Raw genomic sequence first — 19,781 nt, 5'->3', positions numbered from 1 at the left:
GAATTTCAAATGACTCATTTTAACCAATGTTGTAAAAGTATGTTTCCAAGGCTGAGTACTCGCTACAAGGTATGGCGCCGTGGAGAATTTCTCCAACTCTGCCTAGTTACTAAGAATTAATTAAATGTGGTCAACCTCAGCCAAAATCACATCTAATCGGTCAACTTGGGCCGATTTAACTTTAAGAATAAAATATAATTCATATTTCTATATATTAAAAAAAACATATCACTTTTTTTTAGTTAATGCTTAGCAAATTTTAAAATAATTTAGTATTTAAAAATATATTTCTCTTATTTATAATGATATTAACTTATTTTGTTATAAATATTAGTATACTTATGATATTTGACATATATATAATATTTAAAATCAATTTTCTTTATATTTATCAATTCCGAGTACTCCCCAAGTACTCCAAGTACACTCAACTCCCCAGTCAATCACATAAGATCCGCCTAGCGACTTTTGCAACCATGATTTTAACCCATTTAATTAAAATAGCTTACCCAAACCAACTAATTTTAAAAAATCAACTCAAATGGACCCGTTCGAAATTATTTGGGTCACTAGACCCGACCATCAACTAGTTATGTCAAATCACCCAAAAGAATATTAACCGCTACATATCTTCGTCGGAGTTTTGTTCAGTTGCCGTTGGTGTCAATGTACGTTTTCCGGCGACTGAAAGTTTGACCGGAAACACTCATTCGACTAATTAAAACTATACGTTAATTCCTTGTCAAAAGGTTATGTGAAGTTTCATTTTAGTGATGTTCTTTCATATTCGTTGTAGAGATTTCAAGTACTACCTGACTTGTTAAGTACAATAAAAAATAGAGGACGCCCTTAAGGTGTTCGATGAAATGCTTTAGAGGGTAATTTAGAAGTTTGATTTGATAGTGGTGGTGGTTTTGTAATTACTACAGTAGTCTTCAATAATTGCAATTGGGAAGTTGCAGATTAAGTATTTCACTTATCTAGTTTATGTATGTGGAAATTTACAAAGGCAGGTCAATTTATGTATCATTATTTCGTGGAAACCGTGTTCACAAGCTCCAATTTGACTAGTTCCTTTTGAAATGTCAGCAATTACCCGGGGTCTACGCCTCTTTCCGGGGAAAAGAAGTAGAAATATCTATCAATCAGAGTGTATATTTGACTACTGACTATTGATGGTCCATTAGATTGTTTTCACACCATGATCTGTATATCTATAACTATGATCATATACTAGGTGATGATACAATCCACACTCTAATCCTACTTCATACCATTTTTAACTGTGTCTTTTTCTACCCGTCACGCCGTTGGATCATCCTCCAGCTCATATTCCCCACCACTGTGCCGACAGTTTACCTTTTCTGAGATTGAACGTGCAACTCAAAACTTTGATGAGTCACTGGTGATCGGACGTGGGGGGTTTGGCAAAGTTTACAGAGGAACCATCACTCATGGCGGAATGCGTTTGGATGCTGCAATTAAGCGGCTGGAATCAGGTTCTAATCAAGGAGCAGTAGAATTTTGGGCTGAGATCGAGATGCTCTCAAATTTAAGGCACTGTCATTTGGTATCTTTAATCGGTTTCTGCAATGATGGACAGGAGAAGATTCTTGTATATGAATATATGCCTAAAGGAACTCTTGCAGACCGTCTCCACAAGCGTCGAGCTCCTCAAATTACTTGGGTGCGAAGACTCAAAATATGTATAGGGGCAGCCCGAGGGTTAGATTACCTTCACACATGTACTGGTATTAAGCATGGAGTTATACATCGGGATGTTAAGAGCTCAAATATATTGTTAGATGACAATTGGGCAGCTAAGATTTCAGACTTTGGGTTGTCCAAAATTGGTCCAACGAATCAGCCATCTACTTATGTTAGCACGTTGGTGAAAGGTACTTTTGGGTATCTGGATCCAGATTACTTTCAAACAGGTAGGCTGACTCGAAAGTCTGACGTGTATGCCTTTGGGGTGGTATTGTTTGAAGTCATATGTGAGAAACAAGCAGTAGATAGAAGTATCGATGAAGAGCAATGGGGTTTGGCAGCATGGGCTCAAGACTCCATTAAAGAAGGAAGGCTAAAGTATATCGTTGATTCTAATTTAAGAGAGAGAGCATCCCCAAAATGTTTAAAGGAGTTTGCACTACTCGCTGAGCGGTGTCTGCATAGCCGTCCCAAGAAACGTCCTACAGTGACCAAGGTTGTTGCAGATCTAGAGTCTATCCTAGCCTTACAGGAGAAAACTAACAGTGCATTACTCCAGAAACGTTTTGGTAGAAGGGTACCGACATTTCTATTTTCATCCAATCAGGAAAACTCGGGTATTATGTTCTCTCCAAATTTCACTAGTTACGTCATTTTCATCTTCTAAATGATCTATTCCCTTTCTTAATTCCATCATATTATTTTTGTTAAACTTGCAGGTGGAAGGACAAGTTTAAAATCGCTGGATCGATACCTCTACACTGTTGGAGGTGAAGACCGAATAGTACACCGATTTAATTTTAGTACTATCGTTTATGCAACCGAAAACTTCTCTGAAGCTAATACGATTTCGCTTAGCGAATATAAATCCATCTATAAGGTATTTATTACACTTTGCGTCCTTTTGGTATATAGAGAATTTCACTTTTTTTCGTCCTTAAACTAAGGAAGTAATAGAACTTGCGTTAATTTATGCTCAAACTTTTTAACACATTTCTTTCTTCCCATATATACTCATTCGTGTTTTTAAGGTTTAAACTGTTGTTTGCTAGAACCTCCTACTTGACTTCTCTTTCCAGGGACAGCTACAAAGTGGACAAGATATTACAATCACTCAATATTCTGACGCCAGGAAATACGGAGAGTGTATGAATGAAGCATCAATGCTTGTAAAGTTTGAACATGAAAATTTGATGCAGTTGCTTGGATATTGCATTGATGGAACAAGTGTGTACCTCCTATATGACTTTGCATTCAACTTTGTTTGACTTAAATTTTGGTAATTTTTCAATCTGAAATGTATTCCTCTAAATAATGGTCTCCGTTCAACAGAGAACACTGCAATTATTGTTCAAAACCTTATTTTATTTTGAACTTTATACTTACAAGTGTCTGATTTTAACCCCAAATTGTCATGCTTATGGTTAACAGTCGCAGTCAACCAGACAGACAACATTCATGTGGATCAGCTTCGTGGGACTTTGTGGTACATAACAGTTCACTTATTGTGAGATTTCGCCCACGGTAGGTTTGATACAAAAAGGTATGTGAAGCTGCATTTTAGTGTTGTCCTTTCATCACTGAAATGAAAAAATTTTATTTGATAGTGGTGGTTTTGTAATTACAGTGTTTCACAATGGGGAGTTGCAGATGAAGTATTTTCACTGCTCTACTTTATGGGAAAAATTCAAAAGCAGGTCAATTTATGTATCATAATATCATAGAAACCGTCTTCACAAGCCCCGATTTTATGTGGATTTTGCATCTACCAAAGTCTCCAGTGATACCTGTTCTTTTGCAAGCTTACTAGCTTAGTACTGGCTTCGACTGGTATGTGGATTGTATGTTTACTTGATTTTGAGGATAAAGTTTCTTATTATGCAAAATGCATACAAGAAATTAAACATACACATACCATATGGATTGCGTAGCGGAGGCGCAATGATAACACGTGAAGTGACGCCTACTCGATCACGGTTCGTTTGGGGGGTATTTTTGTAATTTCTCACTCAAATGTAACCCTACTTTAGCATTCATTCCCATTTCACTCTTATACTTCTGTTGTGCCTCCTTGCTAGTCACAATTGTCTCGGCACCGCGCCTTTGCTACTCAGATTTGCAGGTATAACTTGTCTACTTTGATTATTTGCCAATCGGATTTTTTTCCGGTTAGACTTCGGTGTAGAAATCTGATCTTTTTGCCATTTCCCTAATTTTTTTTACGTAATCTAACCCGATTTGAGTTTTTACACTTGATTGATTCAACATGTAATGATCTGTCAATTTGGTTACTGAACTTTTAAATTTTGCATGTAAAATGAGTTGTTGTGATCTGCATGATGAATCAACGCATTCAACACTTGGATCTCGCATGATAGATTTAGTATTTGTACTTATTATTACTGAAAGTTACATTTTAATCCCGGGCTTTCCTTTTTGGGTTGGTTAGAAATCAACACTTGTCTCCAACAACAAAATTACAAATATAGTCTTGATGCCTTTTGTAAAATTTGATAAGATTTGAGAAGTGGAACATTCTTATCTGCTTGTACCTTGGTTACATTTTCTAACCAGGCGGTTGAATTATAATTGTTCTTTAATTTGCAAGTGTAGGAATGGCCAATACGAGAAGCATGATTAGAAAGCGTTCAGCGTCATGGTCAAACCTTGGCCATGATCTACTGTTTTTAATTATGATGCACTTGGGACTAGTTGATTTTATTGCTTTCGGTAGTGTCTGTAAGTCATGGAGATCATTTGCGGTGCGTAACTGGAATAAGTTTATGGTGTCTAAACAACCCATGCATTTATCCATCTCTTCTCGTTTGAATGAAAAAGAGTGTTACTTGGAGGACTACCAAAGGAGAAAGTTGAAAACCACCATTCCCCATTCTAATGGCAGGATTTGTGTTGGGATAACTTGTGGTTACTTGATTTTTTTCGGGAGGGAAGCCTGTGATTTCTGGCTTGTGAATCCCGTCACAAGGAAAGAACTTCATTTCCTTGATTTCCCCTTTGGTGTAACTCCTTTTCCAAAGCGTTTCAGGGGCATTCTTGTCTATTCACCATCGATGTCCGGGTGGGTGTTTGTGGTAATCACTGTCCTCGACAATAAAATAGCTTTTTCCTTACCTGGTGAACGAAGCAGATGGTATCATGTCACATCCCCTTGCGACGTCCATGATCTTCATTTTTTCAAGGGAAAGATATATACGATGGACTGGTTCAATAATTTATGTGAACTGCGACTTCATCCAGTGCCCACCTTAGCCCCACTGGAAGTGAAGAAATTCCCGTGGAAACACAACTATGCTCTGGACTTCGTAAGCTCACATGAAAACCTTTATGTGGTAGATGCATTTGGAGATGAGTTTTTGGCTTTTGAAGTTGATTTTGGTGAGATGAAATGGGTTAAATCGGACAGGGCGATAGGTGAATATGCAGTTTTTCTAAGTACCTTCAAGTGTTGTGCTGCTATTAGACCTGATACGTGGGTCCACCCTTGGGCACGGTATGAAAGACTTAATTTCTCTGATGGATACTATGAAAGTAGGATAAGGGTAAAGTGTTTAAACACAAACATGTGGTACTTCCCACATAATTGCTTGATTGATACTGACTCTGCAGGTTAGTTCTCACTTTATCTTTAACATTAATGAAAAAGGTATCTTTGATTGTATTATTAGCAACTTATAAGCTGTTTATTTGGGTTCTTGATAAGAAGCAAAGCTATATAATACAATGATTAAAAACGAGTAAATCAAATACCTTGAATGCATAACAATTGGAACGCTTATGCTTTGTTTCATCAGGTAAGAAAACTGATGCGTTGCTGAATATCATGGAAGATTAGAGCAAGAGATCGTCATGTTCTGGTTTAGGTGGGATTTCAAATGCAATGGAAGGATAAGAGAACAGTAAACAGATGATGAAAATTTAAATTTAGACTTTTGAGTGTAATGTGGGAAGCGGAAACTAGTTAAAATTTGGAAGATGTAATTTGTGTGTTTAAGATGGTGACTAACTTGCAGTTTAATTGTTCTTTATTCTCAACCAAAGGGTGTTTGGAAGATTTAGCAGTTTTATTTTGTGGTTCCATTTGTCTTTAATCATATGTAATTAAGCATGTGAGGTTTGCTTGACATCAGTTTGGTCTTTTTCTTGTCGTCGTCTCCACCACTGCCAATGTCTCCTATAAGGTTAAGGTGGCTACAACATTTTCTTTTTAAATGTCAGCGGGACATAAGGCACATAACACTCAACCATCGGGACACCGACCGATTAGTACATGTGGATGGAAGGAAGATTGTACTATTTTTACGTACATGAACAGTACATCAGGATTTTCATGTCTTGCATTTAATTGTTATGACAAAACTAGAATATAGACGGTTGGGTGACTTGGGTCAGGTGGGTTTGGTTGGGTAATGGTTCAGCATCGAGCTGGGTTGGTCAGGTCAAGAAACTTTTGTTCATACTTCACATATAGTTTTGCTACCAACAGTTATATATCTACATTGGTAGATTAACAATTATTTATTTTTGGAACTTGCAGATGGAGGTACGAGTTCAAAATCCTTGGATCTATACCTCTACATTGTTGGAGGTGAAGATCGTCACTTACTAAGAACGCAAAGTGTTCCTACTTTTTTAATCAAACGCGTCACTTCCTAAGCATATGAATTTTAATATCTACATATAGCCTAACTTCTTTTCAACTTACAATATACATTTTCTAAAAAAAAAGGTAAGTTGATGGACATGCATTTTATTATTCTAGCTATGATCATTTTGTTTTGTTTTGTATGTCATAAATAATAGTTGTATTTTCACATGTATAATTGTTGCAGGTCATGAGAAATTGGTTGGAAGGAACATTGTCAGATATAATTGATCCCAGACTTGACGTTGATTCAGTTTTGATGACAAAGTTTATTGAGATCGGATTGTTGTGTGTTCAAACAGATGATGTCGTTAGGCCAACATCAGAGGAAGTTGTCGACATGTTGCTTGACACCTCGGCTGTAGCCCTCCCTGTGTTGGAAATGCGAGCAAGGATGAATAAGCCTCAAAAGTTGGGTTGGCCTATCAATGATGATTACGATGCTAGTGCAGTTGAAGCGTTTGTATCAGAGCTAGGCCCTCGTTAGTTATACCGGACTAAATCAACATTGGAATAGCCGAATAGGAGGTGAGGAAGCATGGAGTTGAACACCATGATCAAGCATTATGTAAATGACAAGAAGTAAGGATAATGAAAACTTAAAAGAAACCTTGCAAGTTGAAAATGTAACTTGGATTACAATTGAAAAGAATATTTTGTGTATTTGATTGTTGCCGAAAGGTTTTTTTTACCGGCCCATTTTTAATAAAAGAAATCACAATTACTATAGTATTATTTACTTTATTTTATATATGACTTATCGAACTTATTTTTTACTTAAGGCTCAAATCCTTTAATTCTTTTAACGATTCTCAGGAACAGTCATGTTTTCAAATATAATGATTGTTTGCTACTATATATGTAACATGTAATAATTGTATTTACATGTCGCTTGCAATTCCTTATTATTGTTTTTTTTAATTGATCTTGATTAGCACATTGAAGATTTGACACAAGAAAAGTTCTCTTTGCAACGAGCTCTTGAAGCTTCTCGGGTTCTCGCAGAGTCTTTAGCCACTGAAAACTCAGCATTAACTGATAGTTATAACCAACAGGTAGGAAACTAATTTATCAGTTTTTTTTTTTTATTTTTAAACCTAATTTATAAAAAAAATGTTTTTTTTTTCAACTTTGCAGGGAGGTGTTGTCAACCAATTAAAGACTGATATGGAAAGATTGCAGGATGAAATTAATGCTCAACTGGTTAGTATCGTATATAAGTTGCGAATAGCAGTAACAAAATATATTATACTGTGGTCGACATATTTTGTTAAATTTTTCTTTGATAATTTTCTTAAATTTTTTATTAGGTGGCACTTGATGCTGTAAGGACCGAGTACAGAAATGCACAGTTAGAATGTAGTGCAGCTGATGAGCGGGCCAAGTTGTTGGCTTCTGAGGTTATTGGACTAGAAGAGAAGGTACGGATAACGGGTAATTTTGACCCATTGACTCATTTGGCCTGTTTCTTTATGGCAGTTACTTTTATGCTTTTTTATGTAGGTACTCAGACTGCGGTCTAATGAGCTAAAACTGGAAAGACAGTTGGAAAATTCGGAAGTTGAAATGTCCTCACAGAAGTACGCTCTAAGCTATTTAGTATTCTATGTATTTCAAGTAGGGTCCAAATATTAGTTGAACCGAGAACTATGGCATTCGATGATTGAAAATTATATTTATGATATATTCAGGAGAAAAATATCTAGCCTCGAAAAGGATCGCCAAGATTTGCAGTCCACTATTGATGCTCTACAAGAAGGTATTTGTATGCATTTGACTTTTGACTTGCTTTAGTTGACTGACTGATCTGCTGATTTGACTTTTAGAAGTCAAGTTATTAAGAAGATTAATCACTTGATTTTTATGTTTCTTCTTGTTTAGAGAAAAAACTAATGCAATCAAAGTTGCGGAAAGCTCCCTTGACCGTTGGTATTAAAAAGATTCCAACCGCGAAAAAGGAAGCATCAACTTCTACAAATGATCTTGGTATGTGATTATCAGATTATGCAATAATTATTCGATAATATAATCGATAGAATCATAAAAATCTTACATTTTTATATGCTATTGATTCAGTAGATGAGAGTGAGATACATTACATGCTACAACAAATCTTGCAGTAGAAACTGCTCGTGGTGAAAGTGATGCTTCATTGCAGTCGCTGTGGTACTTTTGGTCTTGAGATTTCATCTTCAAGTATACCTCCTGATCGGATGAGAGTGATTCAACATTACACACTTATTTCCGAGGTAGCTTGTCTGGTTCCTAGTGACCCACAAACATTTTTATTCCTTTTTTAAAATTGTTAATGCGTTAAATAGGATTACAAAAACGATGTTATGATTTGTCTGGTTTCAGTTAACACTGGAAAAAAGAAGAGTTAGTACAAGCTTTGTCGACCAAATCATCATTAAGTTCCAAGTTGAAGGTAAGTTATGATCCATACATCATCAGAATCATATCATAATTACCATCCATAAAATATTAATTTCTATATATTTTTTTCATAATGAAGGATTTGAATAAGGAATTAACACGGAAACTAGAAGTTCAAACACAAAGATTAGAGCTGTTGACTTCTCAAAGTATGGTGAGTGATAACATCCCAACAAGAAAGCCAGGTCCGGTTACTGTGGTTGATAATACTCCTTACGCTGATGAAGGTGACGAGGTACAAATACGTTAATTATTTCGTCACATCTTACATTAGACCACTTTTGTTTTGTAGTTTTTATTTATTTTTTAACATTTCTGGGTAGATTGTGGAAAGAGTATTAGGATGGATAGTGAAGCTATTTCCTGGTGGGCCATCGAGGCAGCAAACTAAGCATTTGTGAGTTTTAACAAGTCGAGAGTTGTTTACCAAAAGTTAACATGTTGTCGAGATATTAACTCACTTGTCATTAGAGGTGCAATTTCATCATCTCGGGAAATTTTGTTCAAACGGTGTTTCCATGTTTATTTATGGATGTGGGAATGCAAATAGAGTATATTAAGTTGAAGAAGAGACTGTAAAATCAATGATTTTTATGATTTTTTTTTCTTTGATTAAAGATGGGAAAATGTTTTTGTATCTGTTACAAAAATATAATCAAGTTCAGGGATAAGTCAAGAAAAATTATTGAAACCATTGGACGATAGGTTTGTTTGTTAATTAATGGACGAGGTCAAAGCCAAACTTATAATTGGTTTATTGGTTTTTCGATTTTCATAACCAGTCAGTTAACAAAATCACATTGGCATGAACGTCGCACTAACAGACATAAAACTGTGTATAGTTGACTTTTAAGAAACTGTGGAGTCTCTTATGTTTGTCAACTCTTAAAAAATGGATATTTATCACTAACAGACATTAAAAATCTGTTAAATACATGGGATCTAGTGCTGCAGCTTCCAATTACAGGTCCGAGGTCCAATGAGACGGAAGGCGTACATTTGAGCGCTGAATTGAGGGAGAATGTTCATGACGTGTTCTTTTCCCGGCTGCTTAACTTGGAGCTGCAACAGAATCTTAGATTACATTCTTCAGTCTGCATTGCTTTCACCTAATAAAATACAGTCATTAATGTCCAGTTAGGGGATTGTTATAACTACTATGTTTATGATCATTGTATTTTTTTTTTTTTGAACAAATTGATAAAGTATGTACTATCTTTAACAAATTTAATGTGTTAAGTTTATAAAAGATTAACTAACAAAACATGTCAAAATTTTCAAATGACCGAAAGGGCAGTTGAAATTCATCCAAAGTGATAAATAGCGGGATTAGGACCTCGGGGATGTCACTTCAAGTATGAGCGGGTGTGCTTCCCAAAAGCCGTCTTCAATTATGTTCGGGTGTTGAACCACCACCTTCTTGTGAGACTTTGCAACCACCCCATTATCCGTCACCATCATCTCCTGTGCATTACAAAACTCTTAAAACTACCTTTTGTTAATAAATGTATTTAATTATGTTTACCCTGAAGATGTGAGTGTGTGTGTGTGTGTGTGTGTGTGTGTGAGAGAGAGAGATTACCTTGTCCCAGAACACAGAAGAGCCATTACGGAATATTAAGGGCAACGTGTTGTAATCAATACAGAATAACTGAGAGAGCATCTGATTCTTTTCCTGTGTTTGAGTGCCCTGTACAGCAAACATTCTGATAAGATTTACAAGATTTTGAAAGCATTAATTTAGATGCTTAGACAAATATTACTTGATTTTTAACAATTTTATGATTCCAGATCATATGAAATTACAAGAGAATTAAGGACCTTTAATAGACTTTGAGCTTCCCTTGTGGTTTTACCAGACTTGACTAGCATCCAAAAGCAAGTGTTATACTGATTGTTTATATGACCTAAACAAATCAATTAACAAGTGAGCATTCTTAATTTATAATGATCAAATAATAATGTAAAGTTTAAGGGTAAAAGAAGACATAATTCACTCACAGTCAACTTGTCTCCAAGCTAAATAATCTCTAATAATCTCATATGCCGGATAGCAAACCGCCCTTCCATCAAAATTTGGTGTGTACTTTAAATCTTTATTAGGGAAAAACTCTTTCCATTTAATAACATATGTAGACGAGAAAAACGAGACAACAGCAGATACTATTTCACTGCAAAGATCAAAATAATAGGTCCAATAATGAATCATAACAATTTAAATCAGCAAAACTTAATTCCAACAATTCCCATGTTGAAGTTACAAAACAGACCTTGAGCGTCTTTGATAGAGCTGAGTATTTCTTTTCAAAACAAAGCTGAAAATCAGAAAAATCAGACGGTAACTACACAGAGCATTAATATCACAAAATTAATTAATAAACAATTTGATGTAATAACTTCACCTGTATTCATCACTAACTCCGTATGCAAATACAATGTCGTTAAACTCCTCTAATACAGCAACTGCACACGCGTTCATAAGTTTCAACGCCTGCTCGTCATTAGGCTTCTCAAATTCTTGAACCTCGGAAAATCTAGTATAAAATCCCACTATATTAATACACAATTGTTATAGCCTTCTGGCATAATAAGGTTATATTTATACCTGTGAAAATGAGAGCCATCTATTCTTATCACAATCCAAGTAAAAGGCAGCAACTTATTCTCAAACTGAAACAATTTCAGAAACTCGTGTTTTATATTATTCACATTCTGATGGAAGCATCCTAGCTCTTTGCAAAGATAGGAATAATCATTCCAGAAGTTTCTAGAAGCTATATTTTCTGAACGGATAATACTAACCGTCTTCTTCAATCTTTTCACAGGGGTATCATTGTCAGGGATCTTTACGGTTTCATCAACCTCTGTTTTGAGAATGCAAGAACCCTGGCGGTACATGCTTGGAAGATTCTTGTAGTTGATAGCGAATTGTTGAAATAAAATCTCGTTTTTCTCTTGCTTTTGAGTACCCTTTATTATACCATATGCAATATAAGAAGCCACCTTGGATATGCAACATATTAAATAAATCATATATGGTAAACATACACACCTTCAAGATGTCGTGAGCTTCTGTTTCAGATTTGCCACTTTTAATCATCAACATCCAGAAGCATGTATTATATTGATTATTACTATGACCTGAAAGAAGTATGCAAGAAAATATCAAAAAGTTTAAACTTAGATGCTTAAATTAAAAACTGGAAATGTTTAATAATTAAATACTCACATTCTCTTTGTCTCCATGCAAGATACGCCTGAAGAACCTCAATTGATGGACAACATATGATTCTTGATTTAAACGAAGGAGTAAATCTCATTTCTTCGTGGGGAAAAAACTCTTTCCATTTTACCACGTATAAAGATGTAAAGTAGGAGACAATAAGCGAGAGGATCTTGCTGCAGTTTCAATTTTATTGTTAAACCAACACAAGAAATAACATTTCTACAATATTATTAAAAGAACTTCTAATAAAAAATAATACCCTGCACGCCTTTGGTAGAATTTCGTTTCCTTCTTGAAAATGAAACTGCATGGGAAATCAGTAAATTATAAATAAAAATTATATACAGTTTTTAAATTTTTAATCTTTTAAAGTAATTTTTGGATAAAGCATGGTCTCATCACCTGTACTCGTCACTGAAGCCATAAGCCAAGACTATATCTGGGTACTTCTCCAGCACCGATTTTGCACAAGAGTTCATCAAATTTAAAGCTCTTTCGTCATTCGGTTTTACAAACTCGTTAACTTCAGAAAATCTGTCAAATTTAGAATACTGAAAGTTCTATAATATTTATCTAATACACCAATCAATGTAAATAAGTGTATAAATGTGGGGCATTCTGCATTTCTAATACAATGCAAAACTTAACAATATATTAAAAGTGAATTAAGATTACAAACGCAGGTTTACCTTGCAAAACTGCGACCGTCAATTCGAACAACAATTAAATTCGGATACATCACTTCGTCTTCGCTTTCAAACGACTTTACATACTCATATTTGCTGTTTGCCATGTCAGCCTATATTCAACTGCACCTGTACACTAAATCAGAAAAAAAAAATGGAAAAACTTTAAATTTTGATCAGCAGTATGATGGAAGACAAGACATAATTTGACATACTTTGTTACTGCCCGAGTAAGGAACTTCATAGTCAAGCAAGAGTCTATGCAGTCAATCTCAGTGGTATCTCGGTTATCGGTCCTCATGTGAAATATCGGTCAAAATATCGGCACTGACAATATCGGTGATACTGACTGATATTTCACCGATATTCCCAATATCAGTGTTTTAAGTCTTAATTTTCACTTTTTAGTGTTTAATGTTGGTGTTTCGAGTCTTCAATGCCTACTTGCTACAATTGTTAGTGTTGCAAAAGGTTAATTTGTTAACAGTAGGAGAATAAACTGATTGTTAGTGTTAAAGTGCTATATATATAAATTATGCATGATATTAAATTACCGATATCCCACCGATATCTCACCGCGATAACCGATATCTCAAATATCGGTCATCGACCGATATCCGATATTTTTCCGCATTAACTGCTTAGGCAAGAGTAGGGACGAGCAATTTTTTACCATATACCGGTACCGGCCATATACAGTCGGTACTGGCATCATTATTCTTTTCTTCATGTTTTCAGTATCAATACCAGTCGGTTTCGGTTTCGGTTTCGGTTTCGGTATTTACAACCGGTACCAGTACTGATCGATACCGAACCGAAAAAATCGGTACAGTATACAGTATATATTTTTTCTCATTTCAGTATCAGTTTATTACAGTACCGGTATGTTACGTATCTCATCCCTAAGCAAGAGGGGCAACTAACAAGCACCACAGGTGCAGAAAGCAGTTGTAACAAGCAACCATTTTTAAGCATTTAAATGCTTTTAACCACTCTTGAACTCATCATAATTAACCATTACTTTTGTCATAAACTGATAAAGCATCAATCTTTAATAGAGGGCAAAGTTACTTAACTAAATACGCTCAGTTTGAAGTATGCTAAAGAAAAAAATCATTGGGGACTTTTATCAAACACTTGGTGTGCATAAGTCATAACAATACAATTCTAGTCAGTCAGAGACAATAAAACAAGTGACAGTAATAAGAAGATGTAGGATTTATAGGGAAGCTTACGATTGCGTTTGCAATTTATTGATTTTGAATCCGAATTTGAATCTTCTTGTTCTTCAGCTTCTGTCCAATGGAGGGAAGTTTTAACCTAATATTTATTGAGTAACAAAATAATTATTATAAAATAATTTTATTTTTTATATTTTTATAAAAACAGGTTCTTTAGGCTCGCAAGCCTAGCTAAGTTCGTGTATAAAGTTTGGGCCCGAGCTCGTTTATTAAAGGAGCTTCAGTTTAGACTCGATTGTGAAGCCAAGCTCGTTTAAGTTTGGTTCAGTTGAAGGTTCTATCGATTAATCTCGGTTAGCTTACGATTGGCTCAGTCTTTTACACCATTTACTTTTTCAGCTTTAGGGATAGTGATGGGATGGGTGCCATTAATTTGAGTTATGTGTATAGTGATTCAACTCATGCGTGCTTTCTGATCCGGCCCAGCTTTAACAAATCTGGTTTCAAACCGTTGTTAGGAGCGTTAATTATTAGGTTTAGGTTGAAATTCAAGCCGAAACTGTATGTAACCAATCTAAATTACATATTCATTTTTCAATTCAAATTTTTTTTATTTTAATCGAATTGGATTTTCACATCGGTTTTCGGATTAACTAATTTGAATTATATCAAACCAAATTAATCAAATGTCAAATAGTGGTTATTTAAGCTTTGTCATTTATCCCAATCCAATGGCAAATAATTGCCTAACAAATTTTCAAAAAAAAATATTCATTAAAAAATAAAAAACCGAAGCAAATTTAAATTATCTTTTTCAGTTTAGTTTTGAACTTTCTGAATATGGATCGGTTGGACTTTCAGTTTCAACAGAAAAAATCTTCACCCGTATCAATGAACGCCCATAGCTAACTTCTCTATCATATGGGATGGATGAAAGATGTTCCGAGTCCACATCCACCCTCCCGGCCTCCAACAAATGATGATATTTTTACCAGATATGTTTTGTTTGTTTGGAACTCTTGCCCTCCAAGCTTAAAAAAAAGTGTTAAAATCATAAAAAGATTATTTGTGATGAATGACTTCTATGAAGTCTTTTAAACTAGTTATACTTGTACCAACATCAAGTTATCATTAATAACAAAGCAAGCATACCAAAAAGGTTAGATTATGCATGTTCTGGTGCCAGCCAACTCAAAGTTGAAAGTTGTGTACGTGTCATTCTGATCCTTAATGGCTTCAAAGCTGCTATTTAGTACGATTGATTCCATGTGTTCAATGTTCATCATTTCCCTTTAATTTGTCCAATATTGTATTATCAAGTAACCCATTTTTTTCTTTAAAAAATATCAAAAGCCAATAATATTCTATAAACAAACATATAATTGTTTTATTTATGAGATTTTGAATTCTAAACCAGGTGGGTCTGGAATTATTTTAGAGTATGCGTATGAGCATGTTCACTGATATAAAAGGAAAGAAAAAACAACTCATGCGTGCCATTAATTTGAGTTATGTGTATGGTGATTCAACTCATGCGTGCTTTCTGATCCGGCCCAGCTTTAACAAATCTGGTTTCAAACCACTTATGCATCATGATTCTAAACAAGGTATATACAATTCTACATGTCTGATTCATTGTTGTAATGAATTTTGATACACTGGTATATAAAGTAACTATGTAGGTTTTGTTTTCAATCAAATAGTGAGTGGAAATTAAATTAGATTAAGTAATAATTACTAGATTTTCGCAAACCCAATTATATACATGTCACTTGGAGATTCAGTTCTAGCATAAATTTTATGCTTAAATTATTCTTATATTTTAATAAAAACATATTTATGTCAGTGTAATTACGACATATCAATTCATTCTTTAATTAAATAACTAATTACTTAAATTATATGGATTAAAAATATGCGGATATTTATGTCAATATAATCAAAATATTTATATTTAATGAAATCAGATCTGCCTTTTTGAATTAAATCAATTTGTATACACTTTTAAGTATAGAAGATGAATGTGGCAAATTCTAAGATGATAAATACAAGAAAAAATTATTATTGAATAATAGTTTTATTCTAACATATTCATTCAACCTGCATGAATCTATGGAGTTTTAACTTATCTCTTTCGAAACTGTAATACAAAAGCGTGTTTTATTCATGCTAATTTTATAAATGTTTTTTTTATGTTATTCATAATGAAACATCTTATCACTTTTTTTGTTAGAATTTGCTATTCCATAAAAAAATATAATTACAACATATAAATTCAGTAGATGTATCTTTTTTGTCATTATGAAGAAATTGAATAAGAATACACTACGCACACGTATAAATATTCCATTAGAAAATATAATTTTAACTTATAAAATCATTTAATTTGATAAATTATAGTTTTTTTTATTTTCATTTAATGTTTATTCATTAATTTTATTTTTTTTAAACATCTCGTGAATCATCCGAGTTCTAAAGCTAGTATATTGATATTTATATTAATTTTATTTCTTTTTAAATCGTAGTCACTAAAAATCTAATCTAATTTTCATAACATCATGATCTAGAAAAATATCTTACAAGTTATATTATTGGCCTGCCAGTAATTACAACACATGACAGTTTTATGAAGTGAACATAAATATAAAAACAAGAGTGAGTAGTCACTAGATTATTAGTTATAACTTATGAATCCTCATTTGTTATGTTTATATGAATCTATCCGATCGACCTTGATCACGTGACGTGGACTGTGACCCACATTGCACATGCACTTGTTTGGATTGTTCCATTCCCATCATCCAACCTTTCTTTTATTCTTTTTTATTTTATTTATTAACATTTATTTTTTAATTAAATAGAAAGTGTTAGTGTGAATTATTTAAATTAAAAAAACATTTTGAGTTCGGCTTGTTATAAATTTTATTTTAAAATCTGAGATGTTTATTAATTATATATATTTTTCTGCATATAATATATATATATAGGGTAAGGTTAGAATGAAATCCCACCTGAGTTGTGAAAACCTACGAAAACCCTACGTAACATCGTTTTTTTTTTGTTACATGTAGTATATGTTGTAACATTTAATACAAAACATCGAAACATTAAAAAAAATGTTTTGCTATTTTTTAACATTTTTTTACTAATTTTTATATATGTTTTCAGGAGAGAGAAAAGGTTATATTTATATTTACATTTTTTATTCACTTTAATTGTGAACCACAAAATTTAAACATTAATTAAAAAACATGTGGTTGAGAATGAGTTTATAGAGTTTTCAAAACTCAAGTGGGTTTTCATTTTATACTTAGCACATATATATATATATATATATATATATATATATATATATAACAAAAACATATATATATAACAAAAAACATATTATTTGCTTTTAATGTAATTATATATATAATAATATGTGTTATTATGTAATCAGTTAATATTATATTATGTTCATAACGTTATGAGTTCATTTAGACATAAGAATCAAGCTCAGTTTATAAGCTTGTGCTTGAATTTGTTAAATGAGATTTGGCTAAAGTAGACTTGAGCTTAATTTACTTGATTTGAATGTTTAACGAGCCAAAGCTTAGGAACGGTGTGACGCTTTTCACTCGTAAGTTAAATTTTGGAATGAATGCATAAAGTGACACTCATTCTCTCTAGGACAAGAAGAATGTATACACTAGATAACAAATAATTAAGCTTGAGTAAGAAACACTTAAGGCTTATATAAGTCAAAAGTTATCGAATAATAAAGTGACATATATAAATTACGGCGTTGACATGATTGCTTAGAATTTATAAAAGCTCTCTTTAGAGTCATGAAGTCCTCAATAAAGTTGTCGTGGTCCATCATGATCTATGTGGTCGCTATTAGGGATGAGCTCGTTATTCATCACTTACAAAAAATTCACTCATCTTTTCCGAAAAAAAAATAATAGATGCAACAAATTAAATACACACTTACACATTAGATGACTTGAGCTTATGCATCTAATTGTATAGAAACTTATTGTACTAGCTAATTAATTGATATTAGTAGCATCTTTTGTGATTCAAAGAATTGTAAGAAGTGATGGCAGTATGGTGAGTATGGTAGGTTTCATGAGGAAAGTGTCCATTTGAAGTATGATCAGCATGCCTTTGAGTTTGAACCCTCGTGTTCGAAGACTTGGATTTCGACTGCTTACTTCTTCTTGGGTTATTCGAAGATCGTGGGATAAATACTCCGGTTCCTTTGATTTCTCTTCTACCATTTTGATCATGGAAACTTGGTATGTAGTTATGATTTGGATGAATTGATTGAGAGAGAACCTAGAAGACAAAACAATAACATGTGACCAAAAGAAAAGAAACAAGGGTTACCCCATGTGGTAAAACTTAACTAAATTAAAAAGGTTTCCTTTTTCTTTATATTGAAAATTTGATTAAATATCTTTGTTTCTTGAAAATTATCACCTTCCATAAATAGAAAGTCTATTTTTTTAAAACGGTAAATGTTACTTCTACCACACTTGACAGATTGACAGAGTGAGAGATGTAAACCTGGAAAGAAACCGGAGGGCAATGAAGAGTAGGGTCTTCATCATCATCCATAATCAAAAGGGAGATCCTCTTACTCAAGTCCGCAAAGAAGACATCATCTTCAACAATCTCCATCTTACTTTCAATAAGCTTTGATTTTCAACTTTCACAACTCCAAACAACTTAACTAACCAACTAACTACTTGCTAGTTCATTCAAGTATTTCTTTCTCCTTTCTCTTACTTCTTAATGGTTGGTTGAGTGGAATAAATAGGGGAAGAAGAAGGTATGATATATACTGAGTAAAGAATGAAGGAATATGTGTAGGGTTAAGTGGGGTGGGGTGGGGTGTGGGTAGAGGTGGGGGTATTCAATACTCACAAGGGGATGGACATGTGAAGTAGTGGGACCCATGTAGCCAATCAGTCTATTTATGACCCAAAAGAGGATCATGAAGTGTGTTTATGATTCTATCCAGTTGTAGGAAAAGAAGATAGATTATAACAACAGAAGCCAAGGCACAACCCACACAAGATTTCTCTCATCCACAACATCAATCTTTAAGCCTTAGAATATACTTGGTTGTCATTCAATTCAATTCCACTCTAGTACTCTCTCACTTGCATACACTTGCACATATGACACTGACAACTAGTACATGATATGACAATTAATTATGGTTCAATTCACATTAACAACAAGCTACAAAAGAACCATAGGTGTCATACACATGCATGCATGGGTTGGAGAATATACATATATTGTATATATTTATCTGATTTTTTGTGGTGGATTTAAGCTTTTGTGAGTTGGTCTGTCAAATATGGTGCTCTTTCTACATCTATGTCTTGCACTTTTGTTCTTTTCATTTATATCTTATGTTATATTAGGATCTTGAACAGTAGCCACACAACAAGCTTACAGAAAACACTTACCAGCTACCATATACTTAATTTATCCCCAAAATGAAAAAACAAACAACCGCGCAAACATAGTTCAATCAAGCAACATGGTACATGATAGTGATGCGGGGATAGCAAGTGGGCTATTAAAAGCACTAACTTTAAACGGACATAACTTAGTTATTGTGTCCGTTTAATGTTAGTAATTTTAATTACATTAATAAAATATGAAAAGGAAAAATTGCAGGATAGACATTTCGACAAATGATCATATATAGGTGGTTCGCTTAGCCAACTTTCGGATCCAATTCCCTAATCTATAACCCAATTTCAACTTTTACAGTTTTTTTTTTTTCAAATTTCATGATTAATGTAATTGATTCTTTTTCTTTATTATTATTATAATACATTTTTGTTAATTCAAGTGGTTTATTCGGTAATCTA

General features: G+C 33.7%; 2 protein-coding genes and 2 pseudogenes across 3 annotated transcripts; 3 read left to right on the top strand and 1 right to left on the bottom strand.

Moving 5' to 3' along the window:
- Nucleotides 1-1,462: 1,462 nt before the first annotated feature.
- On the top strand, nt 1,463-2,978 carry LOC143630932 (receptor-like protein kinase ANXUR2 pseudogene; annotated as a pseudogene).
- A 1,386-nt stretch (nt 2,979-4,364) lies between these two features.
- LOC143630884 (uncharacterized) lies at nt 4,365-5,626 on the top strand. The gene is made up of 2 exons (XM_077099778.1): nt 4,365-5,337; nt 5,523-5,626. The coding sequence occupies exons 1-2, from the start codon at nt 4,404-4,406 to the stop codon at nt 5,561-5,563; spliced, it is 975 nt and encodes a 324-aa protein (XP_076955893.1). The 5' UTR covers nt 4,365-4,403; the 3' UTR covers nt 5,564-5,626.
- Nucleotides 5,627-6,078: 452 nt separating this feature from the next.
- Nucleotides 6,079-9,378, top strand: LOC143630931 (protein BLISTER-like; annotated as a pseudogene). The gene is made up of 13 exons (XR_013153263.1): nt 6,079-6,120; nt 6,266-6,271; nt 6,561-6,836; nt 7,309-7,428; nt 7,511-7,576; nt 7,684-7,794; nt 7,877-7,953; nt 8,065-8,132; nt 8,255-8,359; nt 8,450-8,622; nt 8,732-8,801; nt 8,889-9,044; nt 9,133-9,378. The product of XR_013153263.1 is annotated as a protein BLISTER-like (transcript).
- A 751-nt stretch (nt 9,379-10,129) lies between these two features.
- Nucleotides 10,130-14,046, bottom strand: LOC143630883 (tRNA(His) guanylyltransferase 1-like). Its single transcript, XM_077099777.1, has 13 exons — nt 13,957-14,046; nt 12,725-12,850; nt 12,438-12,569; nt 12,295-12,339; nt 12,039-12,208; nt 11,862-11,950; nt 11,415-11,779; nt 11,212-11,343; nt 11,080-11,124; nt 10,811-10,980; nt 10,631-10,716; nt 10,392-10,499; nt 10,130-10,273 (listed from the first exon to the last, which is right to left on the bottom strand). The coding sequence occupies exons 2-13, from the start codon at nt 12,826-12,828 to the stop codon at nt 10,139-10,141; spliced, it is 1,581 nt and encodes a 526-aa protein (XP_076955892.1). The 5' UTR covers nt 12,829-12,850; nt 13,957-14,046; the 3' UTR covers nt 10,130-10,138.
- Between the last annotated feature and the right edge of the window lie 5,735 nt (nt 14,047-19,781).

Source organism: Bidens hawaiensis, unplaced genomic scaffold (genome assembly GCF_021521415.1).
Source record: "Bidens hawaiensis isolate Kalapana, Puna unplaced genomic scaffold, B.hawaiensis_p1.1 tig00005851_1, whole genome shotgun sequence".
NCBI lineage: Eukaryota > Viridiplantae > Streptophyta > Magnoliopsida > Asterales > Asteraceae > Bidens > Bidens hawaiensis.
This window is presented reverse-complemented; position numbering and strand designations above follow the sequence as displayed.

Coding starts and splice junctions, on each gene's coding strand:
- LOC143630884 (XM_077099778.1), top strand. CDS start 4,404: ATGATGCACTTGGGACTAGTTGATTTTATTGCTTTCGGTAGTGTCTGT. Junction 5,338..5,522: donor GATTGATACTGACTCTGCAG/GTTAGTTCTCAC, acceptor TTGTTTCATCAG/GTAAGAAAACTGATGCGTTG.
- LOC143630883 (XM_077099777.1), bottom strand. CDS start 12,828: ATGGCAAACAGCAAATATGAGTATGTAAAGTCGTTTGAAAGCGAAGAC. Junction 10,981..11,079: donor CTCTATCAAAGACGCTCAAG/GTCTGTTTTGTA, acceptor TGATCTTTGCAG/TGAAATAGTATCTGCTGTTG. Junction 10,274..10,391: donor CTTCTGTGTTCTGGGACAAG/GTAATCTCTCTC, acceptor TGTAATGCACAG/GAGATGATGGTGACGGATAA.